This window comes from Anolis sagrei, chromosome X (genome assembly GCF_037176765.1).
Source record: "Anolis sagrei isolate rAnoSag1 chromosome X, rAnoSag1.mat, whole genome shotgun sequence".
In the NCBI taxonomy this organism is placed as follows: domain Eukaryota; kingdom Metazoa; phylum Chordata; class Lepidosauria; order Squamata; family Dactyloidae; genus Anolis; species Anolis sagrei.
In genome coordinates, this window is record NC_090034.1 from 109,387,945 (window position 1) to 109,401,233 (window position 13,289).

Consider the following 13,289-nt stretch of genomic DNA (forward strand, 5'->3'; position numbering starts at 1 on the left):
TCTGTTGGGAGGGATTGGATTGTGCCTTCCTTAATGGCAGAAGGGGGGTCAGACTAGATGGCCCTTGGGGGTCCCTCCTGACTCAAGGATTTGCATGGTTCTATGATTATGATTTCCCTTCTCCTTTGGCAGGCTGAGCCCTTACGAGTGGTACAACCCGCACCCGTGCCTGAGGGAGAGGCACAACGTCCTGGAGAACCAGTATACGCTGGGGAAACAGCCTCTGGTTCCCAGTGGGAGGCTTCATGCAGCAGGGCTCCGAGATCATGCCTCGGGCCCTCTCCACACGATGCGTCAGGGGGGTCTGGTAAGAAGAAGGAACCTACTATTACAATATGGCAATGGGGTGCAATGAAAACCTTGTGTTTCAGGAAAGGGCCAACTTTGGCCCTCGATCCAGGTGTTTTGGACTGCAACTCCCACCATTCCTAACAACCTGAGGCCCTTTCCTTTTCCCCCTCAGCAGCCTCAGTCCCTTTCCTTTTCTCCCTCAGCAGCCTCTGTCTCTTTCATTTTAACCCTCAGCAGCCTCAGTTCCTTTCCTTTTCCCCCTCGACAGCCTCAGTCTTTTTCCTTTTCCCCCTCGGCAGTCTCAGTTCCTTTCCTTTTCCCCCTCGACAGCCTCAGTCCTTTTCCTTTTCCCCCTCGGAAGCCTCAGTTCCTTTCCTTTTCCCCCTCGGCAGCCTCAGTCCTTTTCCTTTTCCGCCTCAGCAGCCTCAGTCCTTTTCCTTTTCCCCTTCAACAGCCTCAGTCCTTTTCATTTTCCCCCCTTGGCAGCCTCAGTCCTTTCCTTTTCCCCCTCGACAGCCTCGGTCCTTTTCCTTTTTCCCCCTCGGAAGCCTCAGTTCCTTTCCTTTTCCCCCTCGGAAAGCCTCAGTTCCTTTCCTTTTCCCCCCTCGGCAGCCTCAGTTCCTTTCCTTTTCCCCCTCGGCAGCCTCAGTCCCTTTCATTTTCCCCCTCAGCAACCTCAGTCCCTTTAATTTTCCCCCTCGGCAGCCTCAGTCCTTTTCCTTTTCCACCCTCAGCAGCCTCTGTCTCTTTCATTTCCCCCCTCAGCAGCCTCAGTCCCTTTCCTTTTCCCTCTCAGCAGTCTCAGTCCCTTTCCTTTTCCCCCTCGGCAGCCTCAATCCCTTTCCTTTTCCCCCTCGGCAGTCTCAGTCCCTTTCCTTTTCTCCCTCGGCAGTCTCAGTCCCTTTCCTTTCCCCCATCTGCAGCCTCAGTCTCTTTCCTTCCTCCCCTTGGGAGTCTCAGTCCCTTTCCTTTCCCCCATCTGCAGCCTCAGTCCTTTTTTTTTTTCGCCCTCAGCAGCCTCAGTCCTTTTCATTTTCCCCCTCGACAGCCTCAGTCTCTCCCCCCCCTGCAGCTTCAGTCTCTTTCCTTTTCCCCTTCAACAGCCTCAGGCCTTGGTTCTTTTCCACCTCAGCAGCCTCAGCCACTTTCCTTTTCCTCCTCTGCAGCCTCAGTCCTTTTCATTTTCCCCCTCGGCAGCCTCAGTCCCTTTCATTTCCCCCCCTCGACAGCCTCAGTCCCTTTCCTTTTCCCCCCTCGGCAGCCTCAGTCCCTTTCATTTCCCCCCTCGACAGTCTCAGTCCCTTTCATTTCCCCCCTCGACAGCCTCAGTCCCTTTCATTTCCCCCCTCGACAGTCTCAGTCCCTTTCCTTTTCCCACTCGGCAGCCTCAGTCCTTTTCATTTTCCCCCTCGGCAGCCTCAGTCTCTTTCCCCCACCCCCCTGCCAGCCTCAGTCTCTTTCCTTTTCCCCCTCGGCAGCCTCAGTCCTTTTCCTCCTCGGCAACCTCAGTCCTTTTCATTTTCCCCCTCGACAGCCTCAGTCCCCTTTCCTTTTCCCCCTCGGAAGCATCAGTCCCTTTCCTTTTCCCCCTCGGCAGCCTCAATCCTTTTCCTTAACTGCCTCAGCAGCCTCAAACCCTTCCCTTTTCCCCCTCGGCAGCCTCGGGCCTTGTTCTTTTTCTCCTCAGCAGCCTCAGTCCCTTTCATTTTCCCCCTTGGCAACCTCAGTCCTTTTCCTTTCACCCCTCAGCAGCCTCAGTTGCTTTCATTTCCCCCCTCAGCAGCCTCAGTCCCTTTCCTTTTCCCCCTCAGCAGCCTCAGTCCTATTTCCTTTTCCGCCTCAGCAGCCTCAAACCCTTCCCTTTTCCCCCTCGGCAGCCTCGGGCCTTGTTCTTTTTCTTCTCGACAGCCTCAGTCCCTTTCATTTTCCCCCTCAGCAGCGTCAGTACTTTTCCTTTTCCGCCTCAGCAGCCTCTGTCTCTTTCATTTCCCCCCTCAGCAGCCTCAAATCCTTTCCTTTTTCCCCCTCGGCAGTCTCAGTCCCTTTCCTTTTACCCCTCAACAGCCTCTGTCTCCTTCTTTTTCCCTCTCAACAGCCTCTGTCTCTTTCCATTTCCCCCTCGGCAGTCTCTGTCCCTTTCATTTTTTCTCCTCAGCAGCCTCTGTCTCTTTTCTTTTTCTACTCAGCAGCCTCAAACCCTTTCCTTTCCCCCCTCGACAGCCTAAGTTCCTTTCATTAAGTGGCTGAGGGGGGAAAGGAAGGGGCCTGAGGCTGTTAGGAATGGTGGGAGTTGCAGTCCAAAACACTCCATAGATATTCAGTTTTTCATCCAATTCAACATACTTTGTAGCAACCACAAAAACAAAGTTTCTGGAGTAAGGCAACACACAATTCAAACAGGAAACAACACTTTCAAACCAGGAACAGATTTTGTTACGTAGTTTTATCTGTCGTTTGCAAAGTATTTTTTCTGCAATTTGCAAGATATTTATTACATGCAGTTTGCAAAATATTTATTACTGGTCGTTTTTGCAAAAATATATATTTATTTATCTCCTGTTTGCAAGACATTTATTACTCACAGTTTGCTAAATATTTATGATCTGCAGTTTGCAAGATATTTATCATTTGTGGTTGTTTCCTTTTTTGCGTTTGCTTTGATGCTTGCTAAAGTACAAAGTAGACGCAGTTGCCTTTTCTGCAAACGTGAAACTTAAGAAGTGGTTTGCAAAAACTAATCATAATCTTTATTTATAACCTGACTCAGAACGGCTTGCAAGATAAACACACAATGGTGCCATGACATATAAGATACAATACAACAATATATCAGGTCAATGCACGAAAGATAAAATCTGTTGGGATTCAACCCACACTGCCCAAGTCTCAAGTCCTCAGTGAGGAACAGTTTAGCTAGTTTAATATAGACAAGTGGTTATCAACCTTTCTAACGCCGTGACCCCTAAATACGCTTCCTCATGTTGTGGTGACCCCCAACCATAAAATTATTTTCGTTGCTCCTTTGTAACTGTAATTTTGCTCCTGTTACGAATCGTAATGTAAATATGTGATATGCAGGATGTGTTTACATTGCGCAAGACCTCCTTCACCTGCCCCGCACCCCTGCCAGCCGGCGGGAGGGCAACACAGGTGAGGGAGGCCTCGCGCAAGGTGGAGGAGCTCACCTAGAAAGCCTGGCTGTTTCCCTGGCAGCCATTTTGGGGAGGGCGGGGCCAACCGAGGTGCCTTCACGACCCCCAGAAAACGGTCCAGCGACCCCCCTGGGGGTCGCGACCTCCAGGTTGAGATCCGCTGATATAGACTAAGGCAGTGTATCTCAACCTTCCTAATGCCGCGACCCCTTCCTCATGTTGTGTTGACCCCCCAACAGTACCATTATTTTCTTTTTTCTTTAAATTAGATTTTTATTAAGTTTTCATCTATATACAGAAAGGAAAGGGAAAGGGTAACCATGGAGGGGAAGAGGGGTTTGGCGGAGGGAGTGATGGAATGGGGAGGTGTGGGGGGAGGGTCCGGGACTTCCCAAAAGTCTTCCAAGTGTCTTCATCTCGTGACGTCCTGTTGTTTCTGCCGACAATGCTTCCTTTAGTGTTCAAAATTTAAATCCACGGCATGCGGGGAATGATGCCGTGGATGGAGCGTGTCTGGATTTCAGGGAGGCCTTCTTTGACAAGGTCCCCCATGACCTTCTGGCAAGGAAACTAGTCCAAGGTGGGCGAGGCAAAACTACGGTGAGGTGGATCTGGAATTGGTTAAATGGACGAACACAGAGAGTGCTCACCAATGCTTCCTCTTCATCTTGGAAAGAAGTGACGAGTGGAGTGCCGCAGGGTTTCCGTCCTGGGCCCGGTCCTGATCAGGATCTTCATTAATGACTTAGATGAAGGGCTAGAAGGCAGGATCAGCAAGTTTGCAGACGACACCAAATTGGGAGGGATAGCCAAGACTCCAGAGGACAGGAGCAGGACTCAAAATGATCTTGACAGATTAGAGAGATGATGGGCCAAAACTAACAAAATGAAGTTCAACAGTGACAAATGCAAGATACTCCACTTTGGCAGAAAAAACGAAATGCAAAGATACAGAATGGGGGACAATGCCTGGCTCAAGAGCAGTACGTGTGAAAAAGATCTTGGAGTCCTCGTGGGGAGGAAGTTAAACATGAGCCAGGAATGTGATGTGGTGGCAAAAAGAGCCAATGGGATTTTGGCCCACATCAATAGGAGCATAGTGTCTAGATCTAAGGAAGTCCTGCTACCCCTCTATTCTGCTTTGGTGAGACCACACCTGGAATATTGTGTCCAATTCTGGGCACCACAATTCAAGAGAGATATTGAGAAGCTGGAATGTGTCCAGAGGAGGGCGACTAAAATGATCAAGGGTCTGGAGAACAAGCCCTATGAGGAGCGGCTTAGGGAACTGGGCATGTTTAGCCTGAAGAAGAGAAGGCTGAGAGGAGACATGATAGCCATGTATGAATATGTGAGAGGAAGCCACAGGGAGGAGGAGGGAGCAAGCTTCCTTTCGGCTTCCTTGGAGACTAGGACGTGGAACAATGGCTTCAAACTACAAGAGAGGAGATTCCATCTGAACATGAGGAAGAACTTCCTGACTGTGAGAGCCGTTCAGCAGTGGAACTCTCTGCCCCGGAGTGTGGTGGAGGCTCCTTCTTTGGAAACTTTTAAACAGGGGCTGGGTGGCCATCTGTCAGGGGTGATTTGAATGCAATATTCCTGCTTCTTGGCAGAATGGGATTGGACTGGATGGCCCATGAGGTCTCTTCCAACTCTAGGATGAACTTCCTGACTGTGAGAGCCGTTCAGCAGTGGAACTCTCTGCCCCAGGGGGAGTGTGGTGGAGGCTCCTTCTTTGGAAGCTTTTAAGCAGAGGCTGGATGGCCATCTGTCAGGGGTGCTTTGAATGCAATATTCCTGCTTCTTGGCAGAATGGGGTTGGACTGGGTGATGGCCCAGGAGGTCTCTTCCAACTCTTTGATTCTAGGATTCTATGAAATGCTAGACAGATCTATTTGTAGTGGAACCCCCCTTTGTTCTGATAAAGTCTTTAAACCCTATCCAATTTGTCCTTTTATTCGTTTCTTTCAGTCTTTGTGAGAGGCAATCCATTTGGATGATATCAAAAACTTTGAGGATCCAATCTTCCAAGCTTGGGATTTCTTTTCGTTTCCATACTCTGGCAAGGACTATCCTTGCCGCGGTGCTAAGTAGAAAGAGTACTTTCTCTTGATTCTTGTCCATTTTCATATTCAAAATTCCCAGTAGGTATATCTCTGGTGCTTGTTAATCTTCAGGATTTTTTGAGAGGCTTGATGTACATTCTTCCAGAACTTTTTTGCTTTTCTGCAGGCCCACCACTGGTGGCAATAAGTTCCGGTCTCCTTTCCACATTTCCAGCATTTACTTGAAATACTTTTGTTGAATTTTGCTAATTTTTCCGGTGTGTAATGCCATCGGTAAAACATCTTGTACCAATTCTCACGTAGATCACTGGCTTCTGCATATTTTAGTTTATGATTCCAAATTTCCTCCCATTCACTCATCAATATGCTGTGGCCAATATCCTTTGCCCACTTGACCTGACAATTTTTCACTTGTTCCTCCTCGGTGTCCCATGCCAGTAGCTGTTGGTAAAGGATTTTGATCAATTTTTTTGATTTTCCCATTATCCTCTCCCATATTCCCTGGGATTGATTGAAGCCTAATTTTATTTATTTATTTTATTTATTTACTATTCTTGTATTCTTGGAGCCCCCGGTGGCGCAGTGGGTTAAAGCACTGAGCTGATGAGCTTGTTGATCGAAAGATCGCAGGTTCGATTCCGGGGAGCGGCGTGAGCTTCTGCTGTCAGCCCTAGCTTCTGCCAACCTAGCAGTTCGAAAACATGCAAATGTGAGTAGATCAATAGGTACCGCTCCGGCGGGAAGGTAACAGCGCTCCATGCAGTCATGCCGGCCACATGACTTTGGAGGTGTCTACGGACAACGCTGGCTCTTCGGCTTAGAAATGGAGATGAGCACCAGAGTCCCAGAGTCAGACATGACTGGACTTAATGTCAGGGGACTACCTTTACCTTTACCTTATTCTTGTATACCGCTGTATCTCAAGCCCGAGGGCGACTCACAGCGGTTTCCAGACAGCAAACAACAAAGACAATAAAAACAGCAATAATTAATATACCACAACAGTTAAATTACACATTTCCATTACTAGCTAATAGACAAACATCAATATACCATAATCACAAAACCCATCCCCGATCGCCTCACCATCCAAGCGTGATCCAGATTCGACGTCCATTGTTCCGTTCCTATGTTCAAATTACCAGAATGGCACTGAATTACTCAAACGCCTGCACAAACATCCAGGTCTTCAACTTTCTACGGAATGTCATGAGAGATGGTGCCAACCTAACATCTACAGGAAGGGCGTTCCACAGCCGAGGAGCCACCACCGAGAAGGCCCTATCTCTCGTCCCCGCCAACCATGCTTGAGAGGCTGGCGGGATCGAGAGCAGGGCCTCCCCGGAAGATCTCAAAGTTCGGGTGGGTTCATAGGCCGAGATGCGGTCAGCTAGGTATCTTGGGCCGGAACCGTTTAGGGCTTTATAGGCCAGTACCAACACCTTGAATTTGGCCCGGTAGCAAATCGGCAGCCAGTGGAGCTGGTGCAACGGGGGTTGTGTGCTCCCTGCGCTCCGCTCCTGTTAGAATCATGGCTGCCGTGCGTTGGACTAGTTGCAGCTTCCGGGCCGTCTTCAGGGGCAGCCCCACGTAGAGAGCGTTGCAGTAGTCTAGGCGGGATGTGACCAGAGCGTGTACCACCGTGGCCAAGTCAGACTTCCCAAGATACGGGCGCAGCTGGCGCACGAGCCTGAGCTGTGCAAATGCTCCCCTGGTCACCGCCATTTTCCGTCTTCTTTGTATTCTTGGTGTATTTGGTAGTAGTTTAGCCACGAAATTTTTTTATTCATGCTTTTAATTCCCTCTAAAGATTTTAGTGTTAGATTCCCATCCATATTCTTTGTTAATAACTGTTGGTATGTCAACCAATTCTCCTCTTCCAACTCCCTTTTGTGTTTGGCTTCTACTGGGGATATATCCATAGAGGTGTCCTGTTATATCGCCTAGATTTGTATTTCTCCCATTATTTTCATTGCTACTTCATGACTGCGATTTTGCTCCTGTTATGAATTGGAATGTAAATATTTGATCTGAAGGATGCATTTTCATGCACTGGACCCAATTTGGCACAAATACCCGATACCTCCAAATTTGGATACTGGAGGGGTTGGAAGGGGAATTGATTTTGTAATTTGGGAGTTGTAGTTGCTGGGATTTATAGCTCACCTACAACAGTGTTTCTCAACCTGGGGGTCGAGACCCCTAGGGGTCTCCAAAGACCGTCAAAATATACAATATTTTCTGTTGGCAATGGGGGTTCTGTGTGGGAAGTTTGGCCCAATCCATCGTTGGTGGGGTTCAGAATGCTCTTTGATTTTAGGTGAATTATAAATCCAATCAACTATAACTCTCAAATGTCAAGCTCTATTTTCCCCGAACTCCACCAGAGTTCACATTTGGACATATTGAGTGTTCGTGCCAAGTTTGGTCCAGATCGATCATTGTTTGAGTCCACAGTGCTCTCTGGATGTAGGTGAACTACAACTCCCAAAATCAAGGTCAATGCCCATCAAACTGTTCTAGCATTTTCTGCTGGTCATAGGAGTTCTGTGTGCGAAGTCTGGTTCAATTCCATTGTTGGTAGTGTTCAGAATGCTCTTTGATTGTAGGTGAACTATAAATCCCAGCAACTACAACTCCCAAATGTCAAGCTCTATTTTCTCCAAACTCCACCAGAGTTCACATTTGGACATATTGAGTATTTGTGCCAAGTTTGGTCCAGATATGTTTGAGTCCATAGTGCTCTCTGCCTTGATATTTTGGGTTATATGTTTGAGTCCATAGCGCTCTCTGAATGTAGGTGAACTACAACTCCAAAACTCAAGGTCATTGCCCACCAAACCGTTCTAGCATTTTCTGTTGGTTGCAGGAGTTCTGTGTGCCAAGTCTGGTTCAATTCCATTGTTGGTGGAGTTCAGAATGCTCTTTGATTGTAGGTGAACTATAAATCCCAGCAACTACAACTCCCAAATGTCAAGCTCTATTTTCCCCAAACTCCACCAGAGTTCACATTTGGACATATTGAGTGTTTGTGCCAAGTTTGGTCCAGATATGTTTGAGTCCATAGTGCTCTCTGCCTTGATATTTTGGGTTATATGTTTGAGTCCATAGCGCTCTCTGGATGTAGGTGAACTACAACTCCAAAACTCAAGGTCAATGCTCACCAAACCATTCTAGCATTTTCTGTTGATCATGGGAGTTCTGTGTGCCAAGTCTGGTTCAATTCCATCGTTGGTGGAGTTCAAAATGTTCTTTGATTGTAGGTGAACTATAAATCCCATCAAGTACAACTTCCAAATGACATCAATCCTCCCCCACCAGTATTCAAATGTGGGCGTATCGGGTATTTGAGCCAAATTTGGTCCAGGAAATGAAAATACATCCAGCATATCAGATATTTATATTATGATTCATAACAGGAGCAAAATGACAGTTATGAAGTAGCAACGAAAGTAATGTTGTGGTTGGGGGTCAGCACAACAGGAGGAACTGTATTAAGGGGTCACGCCATTAGGAAGGTTGAGAACCACTGACCTACAATCCAGGAGCATCCTGGACTCCACCAACGATGGAATGGAACCAAACTTGGCACACAGAACTCCCACAACCAGCAGAAATAAAGTATTCAGGTCGGTGATCCCAGACTCTCCCTTCCCTGCCTTTCCATTCTATCTATATATATAAAAAGAGAAAGGGCGTTCAACGGGACAGCAAAACGTGAAAACTCCTGGACCAAAACTCCCCAAACTTGGTGCGCACATACCTCAACCCACAAGGTATGCACAACTCTCATCAAAATAGTAAACAACATTTCAACAAACCCACAATTTCGAAAACAAAGGGAGCATGCGCAGAGGCGCCCCGGTGCGAGTCCCCTGCCGCGCGCACATTGCCGGACAACGCTCCCTTGCCGCAAACCATGCCCCCTCCCTTCGTCGCCCCGCTCCTACCCGCCCTGACTCAATTCTTTCCTTCCTCCACTTCCTCCTCCGCTGCCGACCACGCCTCCTCCACAGAAGCCACGCCCCCTCCCTTCGCCGCCCTGCCCTTTCCCGCTCTGACTCAATCCTTCCCTCCTCCCACGACCCCTCCGTGGAAGTCACACCCCCATCCTTCGCCCCACCCCCACCCCTTCCTGCACTTCCGCTCCCTCGCCTGTCAGTCTTGCTCCCAGTACTTCCGGCGGAACCGCCATAACAACCGAGGCTTCACCGAGCGACGCGGTGGTTGCAGCCTCCTAGGCGGCGGGCCCAATCAAGGAAGAGGAAAAACATCGAAGGAAGGAAGGAAAAAGAGAAGGAAACATGGAAGCAAAGAGCGAAGGAAGGAAGGAAAGAGGTAGAGAAGGAAGAAAAGAGAGAAAGAGGAAAAGAAGAGGGATGGAAAGAAATTGGTAGAGAAAGAAGGAAGGAGAGAAGGAAAGAAAAGGAAGGAAAGAGGAGCAAAGGAAGAAGAGAAAGAAAGAGAAAGAGGGGGAAGGAAGGACAGACAAAAGGAAGAACGGAAGCAAACACCAAAGGAAGGAAGGAAGGAAGGAAAGAGGTAGAGAAGGAAGAAGAGAGAGAAAGAGGAAAAGAAGAGGGATAGAAAGAAATGGGTAGAGAAAGAAGGAAGGAGAGAAGGAAAGAAAAGGAAGGAAAGAGGAGCAAAGGAAGAAGAGAAAGAAAGAGAAAGAGGGGGGAAGGAAGGATAGACAAAAGGAAGAATGGAAGCAAACACCAAAGGAAGGAAGGAAGGAAGGAAGGAAAGAGGTAGAGAAGGAAGAAGAGAGAGAAAGAGGAAAAGAAGAGGGATAGAAAGAAATGGGTAGAGAAAGAAGGAAGGAGAGAAGGAAAGAAAAGGAAGGAAAGAGGAGCAAAGGAAGAAGAGAAAGAAAGAGAAAGAGGGGGGAAGGAAGGACAGACAAAAGGAAGAATGGAAGCAAACACCAAAGGAAGGAAGGAAGGAAGGAAAGAGGTAGAGAAGGAAGAAGAGAGAGAAAGAGGAAAAGAAGAGGGATAGAAAGAAATGGGTAGAGAAAGAAGGAAGGAGAGAAGGAAAGAAAAGGAAGGAAAGAGGAGCAAAGGAAGAAGAGAAAGAAAGAGAAAGTGGGGGGAAGAACAGACAAAAGGAAGAACGGAAGCAAACACCAAAGGAAGGAAGGAAGGAAAGAGGAAGAGAAGGAAGGAAGAGAAAGGGAAAGAAAAGAAAAAAGGAAGAAGGAAAGAGGAAGAGAAGGAAGGAAAGAGAGAAGGAAAGAAGAAAAGGGAATGAGGGAAAGAAGGAGAGAAAGAGGGAGGTAAGGTGGGCCACAGCAACGCGTGGCAGGGAAAGCTAGTTTCACAATAAGATCCAGAAATGGCAGAAAACAAATATGGGGGCGAAGACCCCCAAAGGCACCCCACCCCAATGGGAATCCCAGGCGATGTTCCTCTTTGCGAGGAAACACGGCACAGCCTGCCCTGAATTCTCCGCCTGCGGATTAAACGCTGCCCTCGTTAATTAGAAACGTCCCCCATCAATTAATCAAGGAAAGGCTTTAGTTCTAATTAAGCCGCCAATTTAGGGTTCCGGACCTCATTGTCGTCCCGCGAGGAAGGAAAAAAAGAACCGACATTCCTAAGAACAATGTTTTTGCAAAGAGGTGGATTTGCAAGGCTGGTCGGGAGGGAAATAAGCAACGCCGGCACGGTTTAATTATGATCTCACGCTCCGCAAAACCATTTCGAAGGACGCGAGCTTGGAGACGTCTCTTCAATCAAGCCATTGCTGTGGGTTCCTATTCTGTCTTTGGGACTACAACTCCCATAATGGCCCATTTCCAATCCCCTTGGCAGCCACCGCTCCACAAATGTCAATACTGACACTGAAATACAACTCCGCCTGAGCTCTGCGAGTGCAGCATTCTTCCAAATGAAGCAGAGAGTGTTTGAGGACCGGGACATCCGGAGGGAGACCAAGGGGCTTGTTTATTTATTTCTCGTGTCAGGAACAAAACAAACAGTTGTATTGAATTAAAAAACAAACAAACAAAACAAAGTTTGCAAACTTGGTAGTTGGTTAAATGTCCTTTTTTGCCCAGTCTCTGTCCCCTTGGAGTGCCTCTGGTGTTGCTGCAAGAAGCTCCTCCCTTGTGCATCATGTGGCAGGGCTCAGGTTGCATTGCAGCAGGTGGTCAGTGGTTGGCTCTTCTCCCCACTCGCATGTCATGGACTCCTCTTTGTGGCCCCATTTCTTGTGGTTGGCTCTGCATCTCGTGGTGCTAGAGTGCAGTCTGTTCAGCGCCTTCCAAGTCGCCCCGTCTTCTGTGTGCCCAGGAAGGAGTCTCTCATTGGGTATCAGCCATTGATTGACGTTCTGGGTTTGAGCCTGCCACTTTTGGACTCTCGCTTGCTGAGGTGTTCCAGTGAGTGTCTCTGGAGATCTTAGAAAACTATGTCTTAATTTAAGTTGTTGATGTGCTGGCTGATACCCAAACAGGGGATGAGCTGGAGATGTCTCTGCCTTGGTCCTTTCACTATGGTTGCTATGTCCCAGCAGAAGTAATGAAATACGGCTAGGCAGTGTCGTTTCTCCAGTGGTGTAGGGCACAGACACCCCGTGATAATGCGGCATTTCTCATTAAGAGCCGCATCCACTGTTTTAGCGTGGTGAGATGTGTTCCACACTGGGCATGCATACTCAGCAGCAGAATAGCACAGCGCAAGGGCAGATGTCTTCACTGTGTCTAGTTGTGATCCCCAGGTTGTGCCAGTCAGCTTTCGTATGATATTGCTTCTAGCACCCACTTTTTGCTTGATGTTCAGGCAGTGCTTCTTGTAGGTCAGACCACGGTCCAGAGTGACTCCCAGGGGTTTGGGTGCGCTGCAAGGCTCCAGTGGGATTCCTTCCCAGGTGATCTTCAGACCTCGTTGATAACAGGCTTGTTTATAAAGCTATTCCCCTCCCAACCCTATTCTACGCCTGCAAAACCGGGACTGTCTACAGATGTCACATGCAACTCCTGGAACGATTCCATCAGCGCTGCAGACAAATGTCAGCGTGCTGGAAGAAGAAGCAAAGACCACCAGCATTGAAGCGATGCTCCTCCACCAACTCTGCTGGACTGAATGCCACATTGTCCATCTCCCAAAGCAGTCATAATAATAATAATAATAATAATAATAATAATTCTCTTCTTGACTGAGACACAAAGTAATGGATGTGGCCATTTCACAATGAAATTTATTATTATTATTATTATTATTATTATTATTATTATTATTTCATGATTCAGGCACAAAGCAATGGATGCGACCATTACATGAAGAAATAATAATAATAATAATAATAATAATAATAATAATAATAATTCTCTTCTTGACTGAGACACAAAGTAATGGATGTGGCCATTTCACAATGAAATTTATTATTATTATTATTATTATTATTTCATGATTCAGGCACAAAGCAATGGATGCGACCATTACATGAAGAAATAATAATAATAATAATAATAATAATAATAATAATAATAATTCTCTTCCTGATGCATTGTTGTTGTTTTTGTTGTTGTGCCAGGTGGGCCTTCACGCTGATCATCATCTCCTCCTACACGGCCAACCTGGCCGCCTTCCTGACCGTCCAGCGCATGGAGGTCCCCATCGAGTCGGCCGACGACCTGGCTGACCAGACCAACATCGAGTACGGCACCATCCACGCCGGGTCCACCATGACCTTCTTCCAGGTCAGAAACAAACGTCCGACTTACAAACGACTCCTTGCTAAGAACAATGGGGCTGGACTAGATGGCCTTTGG

At 47.6% G+C, this 13,289-nt stretch overlaps 1 protein-coding gene across 1 annotated transcript in view; it reads left to right on the forward strand.

Annotated features, from left to right (window-relative positions):
* LOC132780493 (glutamate receptor ionotropic, kainate 5) overlaps positions 1-13,289 on the forward strand; it is a 96,733-nt gene that overhangs the window by 58,835 nt on the left and 24,609 nt on the right. The window contains 3 exon segments of the mRNA XM_067461187.1: positions 133-211; positions 213-307; positions 13,052-13,217. Coding sequence (XP_067317288.1) covers positions 133-211; positions 213-307; positions 13,052-13,217 — 340 coding nt within the window.